General features: G+C 35.7%; 1 protein-coding gene across 14 annotated transcripts in view; it reads left to right on the forward strand.

Annotated features, from left to right (window-relative positions):
* MEF2A (myocyte enhancer factor 2A) overlaps positions 1–20,815 on the forward strand; it is a 181,045-nt gene that overhangs the window by 110,707 nt on the left and 49,523 nt on the right. For 9 of the 14 annotated variants that reach the window (XM_030873134.2, XM_070044859.1, XM_030873132.2 and 6 more), the window contains 2 exons: positions 17,881–18,018; positions 20,164–20,383. In XM_030873134.2, coding sequence (XP_030728994.1) covers positions 17,881–18,018; positions 20,164–20,383 — 358 coding nt within the window. Of the gene's footprint in view, positions 1–17,683; positions 17,816–17,880; positions 18,019–20,163; positions 20,384–20,815 lie in introns of all 14 variants that reach the window. The other 5 variants (XM_030873133.2, XM_030873131.2, XM_030873129.3 and 2 more) reach the window with 2 other exon arrangements.

A 20,815-nucleotide genomic window follows, 5' to 3' on the forward strand; every position in this document is an offset into this window, starting at 1 on the left:
TACAGTGAACATTGTGGTACATGTCTCTTTTTGAATTATGGTTTTCTCAGGGTATATGCTCAGTAGTGGTATTGCTGGTTCATATAGTAGTTCTATTTTTAGTTTTCTAAGGAACCTCCATATTGTTGTCCATAGTGGCTGTATCAACTTACATTCACACCATCAGTGGGAGAGGGTTCCCTTTTATCCACACCCTCTCCAGGCTTTATTGTTCATAGATTTTTTGATGATGGCCATTCTGACTGGTGTGAGGTGACACCTCACTGTGGTTTTTGATTTTCATTTCTCTAATGATTAGTGATGTTGACCATCCTTTTCATGTGTTTGGCAATCTGTATATCTTCTTTGGAGAAATGTCTATTTAGGTCTTCTGCCCATTTTTGGATTGGGTTGGGGTTTTTTGATATTGAGCTGCATGAGCTGCTTGTATATTTTGGAGATTAATCCTTTGTCAGTTGCTTCATTTGCAATATTTGCTCCCATTCTGAGGTTGTCATTTCTTCTTTATGGTTTCCTTTGCTGTACAAAAGCTTTTAAGTTTCATTAGGTCCCATTTGTTTGTTTTTATTTCCATTTCTCTAGGAGGTGGGTCAAAAAGGATCTTGCTGTGATTTATGTCATAGAGTGTTCTGCCTATGTTTTCCTCTAAGAGTTTTATAGTGTCTGGCCTTACATTAGGTCTTTAATCCATTTTGAGTTTGTTTTTGTTTATGGTATTAGGAAGTGTTCTAATTTCATTCTTTTACATGTAGCTATCCAGTTTTCCCAGCACCACTTATTGAAGAGGCTGTCTTTTCTCCATTGCATATTCTTGCCTCCTTTATCAAAGATAAGATGACCATATGTGCATGGGTTTATCTCTGGGCTTTCTATCCTGTTCCATTGATCTATATTTCTGTTTTTGTGCCAGTACCATATTGTCTTGATTACTGTAGCTTTGTAGTATAGTCTGAAGTCCGGGAGCCTGATTCCTCCAGCTCCATTTTTCTTTCTGAAGATTGCTTTGGCTATTCAGGGTCTTTTGTGTTTCCATACATATTGTGAAATTTTTTGTTCTAGTTCTGTGAAAAATGCCATTGGTGGTTTGATAGGGATTGCACTGATCTCTAGATTGCTTTGAGTAGTATAGTCATTTTCACACTGTTGATTCTTCCAATCCAAGTCATGGTATCTCTCTCCATCTGTTTGTATCATCATTAATTTCTTTCATCGGTGACTTATAGTTTTCTGCATACAGGACTTTCGTCTCCTTAGGTAGGTTTATTCCGAGGTATTTTATTCTTTTTGTTGCAGTGGTAAATGGGAGTGTTTCCTTAGTTTCTCTTTCAGATTTTTCATCATTCATGTATAGGAATGCAAGAGATTTCTGTGCATTAATTTTGTATCCTGCTACTTTACCAAATTCACTGATTAGCTCTAGTAGTTTTCTGGTAGCGTCTTTAGGATTCTCTATGTATAGTATCGTGTCATCTGCAAACAGTGACAGTTCTACTTCTTTTCTGAGTTGGATTCCTTTTATTTCTTTTTCTTCTCTGATTGCTGTGGCAAAAACTTCCAAAACTATGTTGAATAATAGCGGTGAGAGTGGGCAACCTTGTCTTCTTCCTGATCTTAGAAGAAATGGTTTCAGTTTTTCACCATTGAGAACAATGTTTTCTGTGGGTTTGTCATATATGGCCTTTATTATGTTGAGGTAGGTCCTTCTTTGCCTACTTTCTGGAGAGTTTTTTTCATAAATGGGTGTTGAATTTTGTGGAAAGCTTTTCCTGCATCTGTTGAGATTATCATGTGGTTTTTTCCTTCAGTTTGTTAATGTGGTGTATCACACTGATTTGCGTATATCGAAGAATTCTTGCATTCCTGGGATAAACCCAACTTGATCCTGGTGTATGGTCCTTTTAATGTGCTGTTGGATTCTGTTTGCTAGTATTTTGTTGCAGATTATTGCATCTATGTTCATCAGTGATATTGGCCTGTAGTTTTCTTATTTTGTGACATCTTTGTTTTTGGTATCAGGGTGATGGTGCCTCGTAGAATGAGTTCGGGAGCATTCCTCCCTCTGTCCTATATTGGAAGAGTTTGAGAAGGATAGGTGTTAGCTCTTCTCTAAATGTTTGATAGAATTCACGTGTGAAGCCATCTGGTCCTGGCCTTTTCTTTGTTGGAAGATTTTTAATCACTGTTTCAATTTTAGTGCTTGTGATCGGTCTGTTCATATTTTCTATTTCTTCCTGTTTCAGTCTTGGAAGGTTGTGCTTTTCTAAGAATTTGTCCATTTCTTCCAGGTTCTCCATTTTATTGGTGTATAGTTGCTTGTAATAATCTCTCATGATCCTTTGTATTTCTACAGTGTCAGTTGTTAGTTCTCCATTTTCATTTCTATTTCTATTTATTTGAGTCTTCTCCCTTTTTTTCTTGATGAGTCTGGCTAATGGTTTATCAATTTTGTTTATCTTCCCAAATAACCAGCTTTTAGTTTTATTGATCTTTGCTATCGTTTCCTTCATTTCTTTTTCATTTATTTCTGAACTGATCTTTAGGATTTCTTTCCTTCTCTAACTTTGGGGGGTTTTTTGTTCTTCTTTCTCTAATTGCTTTAGGTGTAAGGTTAGGTTGTTTATTTGAGATTTTTCTTGTTTCTTGAGGTAGCATTGTATTGCTGTAAGCTTCCCTCTTAGAACCGCTTTCACTGCATCCCATAGGTTCATCTTGTTTTCATCGTCATTTGTTTGTAGGTATTTTTTGATTTCCTCTTTGATTTCTTAAGTGATCTCTTCGTTATTTAGTAGCATATTGTTTAGCCTCCATGTGTTTTTATTTTTTACATTTTTTTCCTGTAATTGATATCTAGTCTCATAGCGTTGTGGTCGGAAAAGATGATACGATTTCTATTTTCTTAAATTTACCGAGGCTTGATTTGTGACCCACGATATGATCTATGCTGGAGAATGTTCCATGAGCACTTGTGAAGAAATTGTATTCTGTTGTTTTTGGATGGAATGTCCTGTAAATATCAGTTAAGTCCATCCTGTCTAATGTGTTATTTAAAGCTTGTGTTTCCTTATTTATTCTCTGTTTGGTTGATCTGTCCATTGGTGAAAGTCGGGTGTTAAAGTCCCCTAGTATTATTGTTTTAGTGTCAATTTTCCCTTTTATGGCTGTTAGCACTTGCCTTCTGTATTGAGGTGCTCCTATGTTGGGTGCATAAATATTTACAATTGTTATATCTTCTTCTTGGATTGATCCCTTGATCATTATGTAGTGTCCTTTGTCTCTTGTAATAGTCTTTATTTTAAAGTCTGTTTTGTCTGATATGAGAATTGCTACTCCAGCTTTCTTTTGATTTCCATTTGCATGGAATTTCTTTTTCCATCCCCTCACTTTCAGTCTCTGTGTGTCCCTAGGTCTGAAGTGGGTCTCTTGTAGACAGCATTTATATGGTCTTGTTTTTGTATCCATTCAGCCAGTCTGTGTCTTTTGGTTGGAGCATTTAGTCCATTTACATTTAAGGTAATTATCGATATATATGTTCCTATTACCATTTTCTTAATTGTTTTGGGTTTGTTATTGTAGGGCTTTTCCTTCTATTTTGTTTCCTGCCTGGAGAAATTCCTTTAACATTTGTTGTAAAGGTGGTTTGGTGGTGCTGAATTCTCTTAACTTTTTGCTTGTCTGTAAAGGTTTTAATTTCTCCATCGAATCTGAAAGAGATGCTTGCTAGGTAGAGTAATCTTGGTTTTAGGTTTTTCCCTTTCATCACTTTAAGTATATCATGCCACTGCCTTCTGGCTGCAGAGTTTCTGCTAAAGATCAGCTGTTTACCTTATGGGAATTCCCTTGTATGTTATTTGTTGCTTTTCCCTTGCTGGTTTTAATATATTTTCTTTGTATTTAATTTTTGATAGTTTGATTAATATACGTCTTGGCGTGTTTGTCCTTAGATTTATTCTGATGGGATTCTCTGCCCTTCCTGGATTTGATTTACTATTTCCTTTCCCATGTTAGGGAAGTGTTCAACTATAATCTCTTCAAGTATTTTCTCGGACCCTTTCTTTTTCTCTTGTTCTTCTGGGATTCCTATAATTCGAATGTTGGTGCATTTAATGTGGTCCCAGAGGTCTCAGACTGTCCTCAATTCTTTTCATTCTTTTTTCTTTATTCTGCTGTGCAGCAGTTACTTCCATTATTTTATCTTCCAGGTCACTTATCCGTTGTTCTGCCTCAGATATTCTGCTGTTGATTCCTTCTAGAGAATTTTTTAATTTCATTTTTTGTGGTGTTCATCATTGTTTGTGTGCTCTTTAGTTCTTCTAGGTCCTTGTTAAATGTTTCTTGTATTTCCTTCATTCTTTTGCCAAGATATTGGATCATCTTTACTGTCATCATTCTGAATTCTTTTTCACGTAGACTCCCTGTTTGCTCTTCATTTGTTTGGTCTGGTGGGTTTTTCCTTGCTCCTTCATGTGCAGCATATTTCTCTGTCTTCTCTCTTTGTTTAACTTACTGTGTTTGGGGTCTCCTTTTCACAGGCTGCAGGTTCGTAGTTCCCATTGTTTTTGGTGTCTGCCTCTAGTGGTGAGGTTGGTTCAGTGGCTTGTGAAGGCTTCCTGGTGGAGGGGACTGGTGTCTGTGTTCTGGTGGGTGGGGCTGGATCTTGTCTTTCTGGTGGGCAGGGCTGCATCCGGTGGTGTGTTTCAGGGTGTCTGTGAACTCAGTATGATTTTAGGCAGCTTCTCTGCTAATGGGTAGGGTTGTGTTCTTGTTTTGCTAGTTGTTTGGCATGGGGCGCTCAGTACTGGATCTTGCTTGCCATTGGGTGGAGTTGGGTCTTAGTGTTGAGACGGAGATCTCTGGGAGAGCTCTCAGCGATTGATATTATGTGGGGCTGGGAGGTGTCTGGTGGTCCAGTGTCCTGGATTTGGCTCTCCCACCTTAGAGGTTCAGGGCTGACACTCAGCCAGAGCACTAGGACCCTGTTAGCTACATGGCTCAGAAGAAAAGGAAGAAGAAAAAGGAAGAAGAAAGTAAAATTTTTTAAAAATATAGAAAAAATAATAAAATTTTGAAAAATAAATTTTAAAACATTAAAAAAAGAGAGCAACTAAACCAATAAACAAATCCACCAATGATAACAAGCACTAAAAACTAAACTATGATAAACATAAAAATCAGAAACAAATCAGCCGCAGACTGCAAACCTCAAGTCTACAGTTGCTCCCAAGTCCACCGCCTCAAATTTGGGAACATTCGTTGTTTATTCAGGTATTCCACAGATGTAGGCTTAATCAAGTTGATTGTGGGGATTTAATTCGCTGCTCCTGAGGCTGCTCGGAGAAATTTCCCTTTCTCTTCTTTGTTTGCACAGCTACTGGGGTTCAGCTTTGGTTTTGGCCCTGTGTCTGCATGTAGGTTGCCCTCAGGCATCTGTTCCCCGCCCAGACAGGAGGGGTTCAAACAGCGGCTGATTAGGCTTCTCTTGCTCTTTCAGGCAGGGGAGAGGGAGGGGTACAGTAGTTGTAATTGGAATGCGGGGCAGTCCTACAGCAGTAGAAGCCGATGTGCCATTGCAACAGCCTGAGGCGTGCCATGTATTCTCCAAGGGAAGTTGTCCCTGGATCTCGGGACCCTGGCAGTGGCGGGCTGTGCAGGCTCTCAGGGGGTGGGGGTGGCAGTGGCAGCAGCGTTAGCGTTCCATGCCCGTCTCTGTGGTCCAAGCTGATCGCCGCAGCTCGCGTCAGTCTCTGGAGCTCACTTAACGTGGTGCTCTGCCTTTTCTGGGCACACGGGGAAGGGATCTTCTCTCCTCGCACATCCTGAAACAATGGTCTCTTGCCTCTTCAGCAGGTCCAGACATTTTCCCTGACTCCCTCCTGGCTAGTTGTGGCTCAGTAGCCCCCTTCAGGCAGTCTTCACACAGCCAACCCCAGTCCACTCTCTGGGGTCTGACCTCTGAAGCCCGAGCCTCAGCTCCCAGCCCCCACCCGCCCCAGCAGGTGAGCAGACACGCATCTCAGGCTGGTGAGTGCTGGTCGGCACAGATCCTTTGTGCGGGAATCTCTCCACTTTGCCCTCTGTACCCCTGTTGCTGTGCTCTCCTCCGTGGCTCCTAAGCTTCCCCCCTGCCCACCCCCTGTCTTCACCAGTGAAGGGGCTTCCTAGTGTGTGGAAACATTTCCTCCTTCACAGCTCCCTCCCAGAGGTGCAGGTCTTGTCCCTATTCTTTTGTCTCTGCTTTTTCTTTTTTCTTTTGCCCTTCCCAGGTACGTGGGGAATTTTTTGCCCTTTGGGAAGTCTGAGGTCTTCTGCCAGCATTCTGGCAGTAGGTGTTCTGTAGGAGTTGTTCCACATGTAGATGTATTTTTAATATATTTGTGGGGAGGAAGGTATCTCCACATCTTACTGCTCTCCCATCCTGAAGGTCCCGTGTCTGTTGATTCTCATGACTGTTTTATCAGTGAATATCAGAACCTAGTAGAGTGCTGTCAGTAATATTTGTTGGATTAAAGGGGAAAAAAAGGATAAAGGTAAATGAAGTCATTTTTACAGTTTAAGTACACACACACACACACACACAGAGATAGTGAAGAACCAAGAGCCAGGGCTTTGAAGATAAACTTTCCTGATTTCATAGTACTCCAAGAGCCAACTTTGTCAAAGTGTTCATTTATATGTGGAGTTCTGCAACAGAGTTACATTATCCCTGTGGGTAAAATGAGACTGTTGGGCTGCCTAGTATCTAGCTCCCGGAAGACAAGGGCCCCAAAACTGTTTGTTTTGGGTGGTGTTGGGGAGAAGTATCATTACCATTTGCTGACACCTTTGCCATCAAACTTGGGTATATACTGGGTAAGACCTTAAAATTCAAAGAAACCATAGCTTGAACATCACACATTTCTAACTGAGATAGATATGGATAAGGTCATAGAAGAACTGGGGAAGGAGTCTGAAAGCAGTGCCTACAACCACATGCACAAGAAGTGTGCTCTCTTTCCAGTAGTTTAAGTGGTTCCTGATCGCAGTCCTCTATCCAGTCTCCCTTTTGTTTGTTGACTGATTAATGCAGTCTGAACTAACACAGTGTAGTGGAAAGACCACTAGACTGGACATCAGAAGACTTTTATTCTAGTCCCAGTACTGCCACTTAATAGCTGTGTGATGTGGTGGGGTTGGGGGGTGAGAACTTGGATCTCTCCTAAATTTAATCTTCTCCTCTATAAAGGTAGGAGGTGAACTAGATGATCACAAAGGTAACATTTAGTTTTCTATTCAACAGCTATTTTAATATAATTTTTTGAGCACATATAATGTCAAGATTCCATTGTGCCTCAAAATTTAGACTCAGTGGACAAATTTCGAGAAAAATATAGTTTAACAAAATGGAATCAGGAAAGATATAGAAAATCTGAGTAGTCTTATTGTCAAGTTTACCACAGAGAAACTCCAAATCCAGATGGCTTTGTTAAGAAGTACTAGCAGAATTTTAAAGAAGAAATAACGCCAATATTTCACAAACTCTTCCGGAGAATAGAAAAAGAGGGAGCTCTCTTTATATGAAGCTAGTCTAATCTTGATAGCAAAACAACAAGGAGAGTTCTAAAAAGAAGAATCAGAAGTCAGTCTCACTGAATGTAAGTGCAAAACTCCTAAACATAATATTAGTTGACTTTTTTTTGAGTTCACAAATTTTTTTTATCAGAGACATTTTTATTTTCACATTAAGTCATTTTCTCCGTTGCTTGGGCGCACATCTAGACTATCAGCCTGCCTTGCATTGGAGTGGTCTTGTGACTGAGTTGGCCAATGGAATGTTAATAGAAGTGTTTCATGCTACTTCCAGGCCTGATCTGTAAAATACCTTCCACGTGATCATCATACTCTCTCTTCTCTGTTTGTCAGCCAGCTGCAGAGAATCCAGATGGGAACTCTTGAGATCTCATGTGGAACCAAAAGAAAAATGACTGGGCTCTGAATAGTTTCACCTAAGGCTCTCTGAGATAAGAAACATCCTCATTAGCCTTTGTGTGAATAAGAAACTTTCATTGTGTTAGGCCACAGAGACATGTGTTTGTTAAAGCATCTAACATCACTTATGCTAACTAATACAGAAATTAAATCCAGCAATATATAAAAGTCATACACATTATGACTAAGTTGGATTTATCCCAGAAATGCAGGGTTGACTTAACAGAGTATCCTAATATCATGGACTGGAAGTCTCAATATTGTATATGTCAGTGCTACATGAATAATCCATATAGAGTCAAGTAATGCCTGTGAAAATTCCAAGGAATTAATTTTTTTAATAATTCAAAAACTAATTCTGAAATATATAGGGAAATTCAAGGGGAAAAGACACTCTGAAGAACAGTAAGATGAGAAGCTTTGCATTACAATATATTGCGACTAATTTTATAGCTACAGTAATGAAGATACTGTGGCATTGGCATGAATGCCAAACATATCAATGAAGTAATAGCTCAGAAACCATGCACATATATAGATAATTGTGGTATCACAAATCAAACGGGGAAAGAACAAACTCTTGAAGCAGTGTTGCTGGGACAGTTGGTTACAGATACATGGGAAAACTGTGAAAGTGAACCTACATCATATCTTACACAAAATCTACCGCCAGGAAGATTATACACCTAAATGTGAAAGGCAAAATTATAACACTTTTAGAATATAATATAGGAGAATATCTTCATGATTTTGAGGTAGGGAAGGATTTCTTATACGAGACATAAACATTACTACCGTAAAGGATAACTGTAAAGGGACAAAAGTATAAATTTGGTTTTATTAAGGTTAAGAACCTGTTTTCATCCAAAGACAAGTGTTAAACATGCCACACAATAACAAAGAATTTATGTTGATTACAAATAAAAGAATGACTCTAAAGTAATAAGAAAAAGACAACTCAATAGAAAAATTGGCAAAGTACTAGAACACTTGGCACTTCACAAAAGAGAAAATCTGAATGGCCAGTAGTTACGAAATGTGCTTCATTTGCTTGGTAATCAAGGGAATGCAAGTTAAATCCTCATTGCAGGTAGAAATATACATTGATACAACTACTTTAAAAAAGAGTTTTGCATTTTCTAGTTACAAACTTACGATTCTGCTCCTCAGAATGTACCCTAGAGAAATGTGTGCAGATACGCAGTAGACTATGCAGAAATGTGCATTTTGACATTTTCATGATAGCCAAAATATTGAAGCAACTCCAATGTCTATCTGTAATAGAATGGATAAAGTTTTTTTCCCATATAATACAATATTTAATAAAAATGTATAAACTGTAACTATATGCCACCCTATGGATGTAATAAACATAAAGTATAATGAAGGAGGCCAGACAAAATAATACATTGCATATATTACATTCACATGATATTTAAAAAGCAAAGCTAAATTATAGTTTTAGGGATATGTATATGGTAAACCTATAGAGAAAGTACAGATAGTTGACATCACAGATTTAAGATGGTATTACCTATAGAGGAGGGAGGGGAGGGTTATGTGATTGAGGGAGATATATAGGGTCTGGTTTATTTTTTGACCTGATTAGAATTACTATTGTTCACTTTATAATTGTTGAATTTTATATAAATTTTGATGCACCTTTCTTTATGTATGTCCAGTTTTAAAAATTAAATGTTTTTGTGTGTTTTTAAAGTGTCTAGGAAGAATAAGAAGTATCTTTCAAAATTGAAAATTTATTAAAAATGGGGAAAAGGAGAACTTTTCATTAAAAAAAGTTCTAAAGTCCAGTTTAAGTTCCTTGGAACTCAAGACATATTATTCCTTTATTTTACAAGCACTCATTTATTCCTTATAAGCTAGAACTGACAGATTATCCATTCAGCCGGTGTTTATGGAGCTGCTTAGCTGCTTCACAGAAATGAGATAGGTGGGTGGTGATATTGTAGATTGGTTCAGTTGATGAGGTCATCGCGCATTTTAAAACTGTGCGTATATACCTTTTGAGTACTTTTAATTCCCTAGTTTCACTTCTAAGTGCTATGATTATTATTGGTATGGAATGGAATTTGACAATTGTCATTATAAAATTGAGCATATGTTAAAGTATATTTCAGTTCTTGATTGATGTTAAAAATGCAGTCTGACAGGGGCCCTGGTAAACACTCAGGCAGTATAGACTCCTGAATCCAAAATTCAGTATCATATCTCAAGATTCCAGAAAATGCCAGTCCTCTGGGATTTTTATCAGTTCTTATTTCAGATTCCATGTGATGTAAATATTTATTTAAACATATTTACAATGAAAAATATCCTGAATACTAGATTTCTTCACTCTGTAAACAAACACCAGAGTATAGTGTATGTATATGTATTAGTGCATATATATTTATTGATATATATATATATATACACACACACGTGTGTGTGTATATATAATTTCCATGGAGAATAAATGTGTCTGAAATTTTAAATGTTATTTTTTGCTGATGACAGAATATAAGCTGAACGACATCTATTTAAAATTAGCTGCCTCTGCCTAATTTATAATCCATATTGAAATATGTTTGTTTTTTAAGTTTATTGTGTTAAAAAAAAAAACCTGGCTATACTTAGAAAAAAAGTCTAAACAGCATTGTTCTTGCCTTCTCAAGTTTCTTTTCCCTATCTCCTTTCTACTTTTCCCTTACTCTTTCTATCTCCAGTTTCACCAACAGATTTAGTAATGTAGACTAGAAAATGAGAGGCAAATGTTCAGGGCCTGCCAAGCAGTGTTTTTATATATAACCAGAATTCCAGAATTCTAAAAGTGTTTCCTTGAACTTGAAAGATAAGGTTGCTAAAACTTTATAAGTAGAACAGTAGAACACATGACTTTAAAGATCGTTGTTTGAGTCAGTTTTCTCCAGGTTAGGGATCTTTTCTGGATGCTAGGTTGTGGAGGCATTAGCCAGACTTGTTTGGGGACTTAGATGATTTAGACAGATAAGGAGACTTAACTCATGACTCAAAGAATTGTGACAGTTTTTTTTTTTTAATCAAGGTTCTTTGATTATAAGGAATAGAAATTCAGTTAAAGTAGCTCAAACCAAAGGGGGACTTATTGAAAGAATATAGGCAGATTGCACCCAAGGCAGGAAGCAATACCTGCCTCCTTAAGGCTGGAAATCAGGAACTCCATCTCAAGATCTACATGGTCCCTCATCTCTGCCACCATGGCTAGTTTGCAAGAGACTCTCCTGAAGGCACAACTGATGGTCTTCATGTAAAAATTGATGTTCTGGGTTCTTACCTAATTACCCATTTTTGTAACCAGAACATAATTCCCAAATTTAAAAAAGCTTCAATTATGATACTGTCTTACTGATACTTTCAGTAGGAGAGGAGATTTGGTGAGCTGTGGACACTTATCTCAGTGCTAACATAATTTTTTTTTTTTTTTAAACTGGGTTGATCCTCTATAGATGTCATGGAGTTTCCCTTAATTAAGAAAAGTCAAGCTTTTGGTTTTTAGATTTCCAGCTTTATACTTCAGCCTTCTGTGTTCAAAATAAGATCCAGAATCAGAATCTTTGGCTCTTAGTTGATTATAGCTAACTGTACATTCAAAATAAGAAGTCTTCTTGCACTACCAATTCTAATCTTTCCTATCCAAAAACCCACTGGAGAATATCCCAGCAGCTTTCAGAGTATAGGCTATTGTAAGTTAAACTTATATATGAAATTATACATATGAAATGGTATTTTTGTAGTTCAGAAGCAGTCAACTATCAAGGATTTCTGTGGATCAACCTAGTTCAAACTAATGTTTCTGGATTGCCTTATTATTTAAGTATATTATAACAAATCCATAATTTTATGTTTTAGAAGACACCTGAAATAACATCAGAGACCATCCTGATCTCTCCTTTGCTATGTTTTTTTTTTATTGTGCAAGTATTAATAAATACTTATTTCATGTGTGTGTAGCACCTTGTTTGTCTAGACTCTGAAAATGTAAAGCAATCTAGACTTTGGTCTTTGATTTGAAAGTTCATAAATTAGTTCAAGAATACAGAAAATATACGGAAGATAAGTAAATACAATTTTGCCTGTATTACACGAATGCTCTATAGAGTAAGTGCTCTTAAAATTTCAGCCTAGGAAGCAGCAGGGGAAGAAAATTTCATGGAAAGATGGAGTTCAAACTAGGCCATAGTGAGCTATAAAATAGTCATACAAATAAGAGAGAAGACAGGGTTTCAAACAAGTGGGGTGACATCAGTGAAGGGATTTTTGTGCCTGTTAGGACAATAATTTTGACCACTTTGTCTGGGTCAGGTTTCAGGAAGCATAAAAATGGGGAAGGAAAAAAAAAAGTAAGAGACTGTTAGGTGACTTGCAGTTAGGCTAAGGAACTTTGATTTTGTACTCTACATCTGTTATTTCAGGAGGGATGTAAGATGTATAAAACTACTAGGGTTCAGGGAGAAAATAATGGAAATTATATTTCATCCTAAGATATGGCATGTTAATATTTGAAAAGATTGACATTCATGCATATAATTTTTTCATTGTATGCATATATTGGGGGCTGTGCGTGAAATATTTTTACAGATGGGGTGGATAATCTAGAAAGTTTAGAGGCTACTGCTTTTAGATCACAGAGAGCCATCAAAGATCTAAAACAAAGGTGACAAGTACAAAGTATTGAGGAGAACTGAATCTGTAACAATTTAAGGGACAAATGAGAAGAGAGAGAAAAGAGAAGGAGGATATATAGTCAGTGGAAATGGAAATAATAATCTACAAAATTTGGAATTCCATGTTAATGTGGGGAGAGAACAAAGAGTGAACAGCAAGATTGCTTGCTGTGTTGACTAGAATAGCTAAGTCCAAAAAGGGGATCTATTTAATAAAAGATAATGAGTTCCATCTTGGTTAAACTGAAATAGAGATATTAGCCAAATTTCCAAATGAAAATGTACAGTAGTCAGTTGGGACTGTAGGTCTTCAAAGTTTCAGATTAGATTTGGAAGAAGGTATAAAATCATTACTCTAATTCAACTATAAAGTGAACATGTGTCAAATATTTTAATTAATTAATGAGTGAACCAGTAAGATGTCACAGCCAGTTCAAAGAAGAACTCAGAATACCACACATCAGTAAAGAATGCTGAAATGAATTTTTTTGGGTTGGCCAAAAAGTTCTTTCCGGTTTTTCTGTAAGATGTTATGGAAAAAGCTGAACAAACTTTTTGGCCAACCCAATACATGGGGAAGCAAAAATTGGTCAGTATCCACAATGTGATAATCAGTGACATTCCACAGAAAACAATTTCTGTGAACAGGAATTATTTGCAGTTACTGTGAGTTTTCTGATACTTTTAAACTGATATCCATCTCTACAGAATTGTAAAATAACCTAGTCAAAGAATAAAGATGGATGTAACCTAAATGGAAGTTCTAGCCAGGATACCCACTAAATTTCAGTTTTTTAATGTTTTTCCTTAAGTTGGTATAGAAATCTTAAATTTAAGAGCCTTTCTACCTATGAGGTCTTTAATCAGTAGGTAGAAGTCTTTAAGTTACTCTTCATTTGGGTAAAACTGATTTAATTAATACCAAAACCAAAAAGAAAACATCCTCTTACTTGTAAGTTTAATTTGGGCGTATCCAGCTCAGAAAGTTTAGATGTCATGTAGGGATCCCTTCTCCCTGGAAATGCTTACAGGCAAAACATTACCTACTCTTCCCCAACAGCTTGAATTTTACTTTGGAACTCGTTAGCTTCAGATGGAGAGGAACCCTGTTTCAAGAGATTGTGGGGTTTGCAGTTTTAGATGGTTACACTCTTAATACTGTGATATGAATAATATTTCATTTATGAATTGTCACAAAAATTAAGGATTATTGTCCTTCTTGAAGAGAATTGAAAGGTCATAATCCTTCTCTGATCATATTTCCTTAATTTTTGATACCATAATAAATTAGTACAGATTATTAATCAGACAATTAAATATTTTCAAAAATTTTAAATAACAAACAGCACATTGCTTTTTTCTTTAAAAACCGATATACAATCCAATACTAAGTTCTAACAAGAGCAGACTTTTCCCCTGAGTTTGGATCTGCTATGAATCACGAGTCAAGGGTGGTTTCACTCTTACAACTGTTAATTTTTTTTCAGAAAAGGTAAAATCATGATTCTTAGGCAGCTATAAAATGAACATGAGTCAATACTTTTAACTCATTAATTACTCAGGGAACAAGAATAAAATGTTGCAACTGGTTAAAGGTAAATCCAAAGATTAGAGAAATGCATAAGCCCATCAAGAAGACAAAATGAATTTTCTTCATAGGTGCAAAATTGACATCTTCCACAGTGAGGAAAGAGGTCAGTTGAAACCTCCTTCAGACAATCTATTTGCGTGTCTATAGACACTAATTATTTGCATTACTATCAGCTTTCTACAAATAAACTTCTATCTACAGAGTTGTAAAATAGCTTGAAGACAGGCACAAACCACAAAGAATCAGATAACCTGGGAGGATGTGTCCTAACAGATGCATTGTTTTAGATTAAAGACACTTAGCAATTATTTTTTGATCCATTTAAAATTTTTTCACAATTTGTCTCTATGTAACTAATGTTGAAGGTAAATGTTAGCTAAGGGCATTCATTATTTAAAACCTATGTAAAATTTCCCAAAATCACAAAAAGAAAGGCTATTAAAATCCTAACAGAGTTTAACTTTGTTGTGACAAGTAGAAATGATTGTCTTTTTAAACATGTTTAACTGACCCTCCAAAAATAAAATTTCTGTTTTCTATAGAAATGGACTAATGAAAATTGTAGGTATACTAATTTTATGATTTCATGTAAGCTTGCTAGTTAGAATCTTTAAACATGTTTGGAACACTGATTTGAAGGACACAGAACTGGTTGTATCAAGTCAGCTTAAACTGATTAATAATTTAATTGTTCATCACCACTGGTCCCTTTAGCAATTCATAATCTGTGTTTCAGAATACAGTTATTTAAGAAAAGCAACTGGGATACATCAACTTAAATGGTATACGCCCCTGAAATATGAAATTATTTTGGCACTATGGAGTTTCCCCCTTAAGTTTGCCATAATGGCACTGAAAAACTGTCAATCACATGTACAAGAATAAAGTACTTTTAAAGTCCTGTTTACTTAAGAGTGGAACATTATAATCATCAGTAATAGCTATAGGGAGTGCACAGTGCTAATACTCTTGAATATTTTCCCACTTAAAAGCAGATTCCTCCTTAGTGGTGACCTTTCAGACTGTTTTCTTCATTGAGCAAGTGTTTTTATTGTGGCTAACTTGAAGCACATAAGAAAACTGAAGCTAGCCTGTTTCTTATATGCCTCGCCTGGCCTTGTTAATAGATACAGCATTCCACTTGTTAGTACCAGTGACACAGGAGAAACTTTTACTATTATGCTATGTGGTAAGATAAAGAAGACAGAAAAAGTCTTTTTATGGTAGTTGGGTCCTCAAAACAACTCTTCATATTCTTGTGATAAGAAGACACAAGTTGGATATCCAACAGAGGTACATTAGCTTGTTATCTGCAGAGCTGATACAGCCTCTTAAATTCTCTCACAATGACAGGAACCCCCTCTAAAGTGAAGACTTGCAGAGCTGGAGATACCAGAGCACTATTCTTCCTCTTGGGTACAAGTAGAGTTAACCCTACTGTTGTAGGATAAAACTTTTGTGTAATTACTAAACAAAGGCCATATTCTTTTTCTTCTGTAATTTAAAAATGTTCAGAGACCATACTTGGTGATTGCTATTAGTGGAAGAGCAAGGCTGTGAATTACTTAGTCTTAAGATATATGAATATGAGGGGAAAATATCCAGAGATTTCAGGCTAGAATAAATCAGCTTCATGATAAAATCTGTGTGTAGGCGACTACTATATTTGTTCTGTTTCTAGAGCTGTGTTGGTTATAAGAGTTCACTGTGTTCCAGTATTCTGAGTGTTAACATCTTCATTGCTGATAGCAAGTTGCAGAGCTTTGGCAAGCAGAACTTGCTACTACGAATGGGGGAGGATACGTGTCCACCTTTTAGTTCTAAACAACAGGACCTTTTATGGCTAAGTACACATAAAAGTTCATGTGATTACTTAGACCCATAGAACTTAGAGCCATGGGGCTGATATTGGGGAAATAGGTGTAGTGTTTGCTGTATGCTCATGTTTAGTGATTGTGTTGTGGTGGGAGTTTCAGGCATTGTGTATGGGATTCCTAGTGCATGCCAAGCAATTTGAGAAGCTAACACAGCTATACCACTGATTTCTTATGATCCTTTAAGCATGCAAAAAAAAAAAAAATCGAGTGAAGTGAAATTTTAAAATAGACTTCAGAGAAATTAAAAAATTCTCAAATCTTAATGTATTGTGTTTATGTTCTTTCAAGAAAAAAAAAAGAGTAAAATAGCGTTCATAATTATTGTAAATCATGTTTTAAAGGATACCAAGATCTATTATTATGAATTAATTTAAAATATACCTTAAATCTAATATAAATAATCATTTACAAATGCACTCATCTAGTACTAATCTATTGTTCAAATATTTCTTAACCTAAATAGGTAGGCTTACTTGGAGAATTTTAACTTCCTAAAACTCCTCTGTGGTTGGCTGGAAAATCAGCAAGTCTCAAAGCTATCTAAGTTGTTGAACCCCAAAATTCTACTTTAAAATAAGACCCATCAGGATTTTTAAAAACTTAGTCTGTAAGTGAATTAATATTCTATAGATTATCAAGCCCTTGGTTTTAAGTGTATTCTTTTAAATACTAAACAAGTCATTTTGTGATGATTTTAATTAAAAAAATTAAAACTCAGAAAACCAACCAATTTGTACCCCAAAGTAAGAAGAAAGGAAAAGAGTCAATATGGTCCAGGGGATACTTTGATAACACTAAAGAAAATTCTCCAGAAAGTCAATTCAGTGGACTAAATCAATCCATGAAGGCACTCTGTAGAAAGAGCTAGCAAAGTGTGGAAAAGATCATGCTGAATTAGTTTTTTTTACAAAATTTAAAGATATGTGAAGTCACTAACGATACGTACATTCTAGGTAGGAAAGGGTCATTACTGTCATATGTAAATAAGTATTCGAGTTTTTATACTTCAGAGTTATGTAGTAAAATCACAGTATTTAAGAACAAATTAGGAATGAAATTATTGGGATATTGAGCCTATTCTTTCTGTTGAATGGGATAAACTCTCAGGCAGAAAGGAATGTCAGTAGATGAAGTTGCTGAAATGTTCATTTTATAAAGGTAACTTTATATATATATATCATCTTGATATATTTGTATTTCGGGGTCTCACACTCATTGATCCTATCAGATATGTTGATCAGGCTGTAATCAGATTTGGATTGTAACTGTCAGAGCAGTGAGTAATTTAGTATTCTCTAGGAAGTTAGGAAAGGAAGAATCCAAATATATAAATATTCCTTTTCTCTTAATGTATAATGGGAACATAATTTTGCTTATATCTAAGGTTTACTTTATTTGAAGACTTAGAGTGCATTGTGATCATTTAAAACCATTTCAGTGGCTCTTGTATTACCCAGTTCATTCAGTCTGTGCTCTCATAATAGATTTTACAGAAAAAACTCATGGCAAGTTAGTATCATTTGTGTGTGAATTTTCCAATTGTATTTCAGACTTTAAGAAAGAAAGGCCTTAATGGTTGTGAGAGCCCTGATGCTGACGATTACTTTGAGCACAGTCCACTCTCGGAGGACAGATTCAGCAAACTAAATGAAGATAGTGATTTTATTTTCAAACGAGGCCCTGTAAGTACTTTTATTTTACCTCTACTTTTTATTTGTTGATCCTTTTTGTTAACTTCATTATTTAGGCTCTGAACAAGAAGGAACACAGAGGGTGCGACAGCCCAGACCCTGATACTTCCTATGTGCTAACTCCACATACAGAAGAAAAATATAAAAAAATTAATGAGGAATTTGATAATATGATGCGGAATCATAAAATCGCAGTGAGTACTAAAGTATGGTTTGTGATCTTATCTTGTGCATGAAGAGATAGACAACACATCTTGTTTATTTTCGTAGTGGGTGATGACAGCAGTAAGTAGAAGGGGGAAAAGTATTTTATTAATTTCTTTTGGTTTTATAGAACTTCAAAATAAAATTGCATAAATCTTACAATGGTACATCTTCGATCTTGAGTGTCTTAAACATAGAAGTGAAGAGAAAACATCCTAATACAAGCTCTGCTACTTACTGTCCCCATGTCTTTGGATAGGGCATCCTATCCTAAACATCCTGGATTCCAATTTCATCATCTGTAAAGTGAGTGAGTTGGCTCACATAGTTTTTTAAGGTCCCTTCCAGGTTTACATTTCCATGATTTTAAATATAGGGTGCATATGAGACTTCCCTCTCCCTCCGATAACTTTTAAAATATTACATGTACTTAAGTAGATCTTGAGACTATAAAATGTAAAATGGCTGGATTTATTATAAAATGTGGCGTTTCAAAATTATCTTTAATTATTTTATACAGTTGCTGTAATAGTAGCTTACTATTTGGCTCTTTGTTAATGTCCCCAAACAATTTGGTGACAGTACCTCCAAATTCCTATTCTTTTCTTAACACTGTAGGTATTGAGGAAGACAGCCTTGGCTCGATTTTAATTTAAGGAAGCAGTGTTCTTAAACTGGTTACAAAACAAATAGTTGGTTTAAAGTTTTTCCATGCTCACACATTTAACCGTAGTGAAACAGTACTTCTTTGAGTTCATACTCCTTTGATAGTTCTTCAGAGAGTTCTCATTGAAGCACCACTAGCAAGAGCTGCTTAAGACAGTTATTCTGGATACATATCCAGAATACTACATATGTGTTGTAGGCTTTGTGGAACAAATTGGTTCCAATGCTGATATTTCTTTCATTACCAGAGTTAATTCTTTTAAAACTGTGCCCTAAAGTATGCATCATGGATTATTTCTTCAAAGTAGTCCTATGCTATAAGAAGAAGCCCATGGAAAACAGATTTAAGGAGGTATTTTTTGTGCTAATACCATTCTTAAGAAACAAAACAACTGAAAAAAAAATCCCTTTTGAACTCATATGGATGTTGGTGACCTTGCAGTTAATGTTAAGCTGCAAAAGCATTGTTTAAGTAAAATTGCTTTACCTTTGAAAACATTTTATCATGTATCCATTGTTTTATACTTTTTAATGAGTTATTTTCTACCTGAAATAAACTATTGAATAAAGTACATAATTATTAACATTCTTTCAACTTTGAATTAGCAGTGTTACCTTACTTTGCAAATCACTGTTTTAAAATGTAGGGAGAGGAAAGTTTTCTATTTTCTCTCACTTTAAATTATAAAGAGGATTGTTATTTATCATGGTTGACAAGTATAAGTGGTCTATGGAGGAAATGCAAGAGGAAAATAGAAGATATTATTTTTAAGGAACTATGGAATATTTTGGAGGGAAATAAGATAACAATATTTGTAATTTAATCTTTATACAGTTTAAAGATAACTTGCCAGTAGTTAATTTTGTTTAGTTTTTTTTTTACATTTTTATTATACTCATTGCATTGTGTTATATATATAAAACGTGATTTTTTTTTTTTTTAGTTTTGTCCATTAAGAATGTTAGTGAATTAAATCAGACCAGGGCAAACTTGATGTATGAAGTTTATAATATATGTACATACTTTTCCCCTTTTGTTATATTTGGAATCTCCCAATAGAAATGTAATGTTACTAAACTGATTTGCATTTAAGTGCTAATTTATGCTTTCTTGGTAACAATGATGTATTTTATAATGTGTAAACGACAACACAACTCTGATATCAGGTTCTGACCTTTCATTTTCATCTCTGAATATTTGAAATACATAATATATACATTATACTAGTATATATGTATTAATATATAAAAAATGGAAATTGAAAATGTTCATGTTAAACATTCTCACGTCCAAATATAATTGTAAAGAAAATAGCTTAAACCTGCAAATTGATTTAGTAAGAACCTATCCCCATCCTCTGCTTTTAGTAACTAGTGTTACCTTATCAAATTAAAGTTCGTAAGTTATCAAATTTAATATAGATGAAAATGAAACTAACAGTTTTCTCTTCCTTTTTCTTTATTTACAGCCCGGTTTGCCACCTCAAAACTTCTCAATGTCTGTCACAGTCCCTGTGACCAGCCCTAGTGCTTTGTCCTACACTAACCCAGGGAGTTCACTTGTGTCCCCATCTTTGGCAGCCAGCTCAACATTAGCAGATTCAAACATGCTCTCTCCACCTCAAGCCACATTACATAGAAATGTATCCCCTGGAGCCCCTCAGAGACCACCAAGTACTGGCAGTGCAGGTATGTCCTGATATTTATTCTTCCGATTCTTTAAAAGAAAGAAAAATCTAATTGCTAACATAAACAGTTTCTTATTCTGCTACTCTTAATTTTATTGCTTTGATGAGCAAAGAGTCACTACTACATAATTGCCTCCGTTTTAAAGTATTATTTTGAAAATCTGTGGCTCTAGCCTTGTACTAGGCTTTGTGGAACAAATAAAGCTTTCCTTATCCTGGGAAAGCTTTCCTTATCATGGGAAAGCCATACTAGACAGGCAGAAAATTTATTTAGGATATCATGGGCAAAGATTTAAAATTGAGGGTGAGCCATTCGTGTTAAAAATGTGGAGAGATGACTCACCTGATTGGAGTTAGAGCGTTTTCTCCATCTCCCCCTGTCTGATTTGTTCATTAATTCAGCAGAAATTTTCGGTGCATTTACTGCATCACT

Source organism: Globicephala melas, chromosome 2 (assembly GCF_963455315.2).
Source record: "Globicephala melas chromosome 2, mGloMel1.2, whole genome shotgun sequence".
Taxonomy (NCBI): domain Eukaryota; kingdom Metazoa; phylum Chordata; class Mammalia; order Artiodactyla; family Delphinidae; genus Globicephala; species Globicephala melas.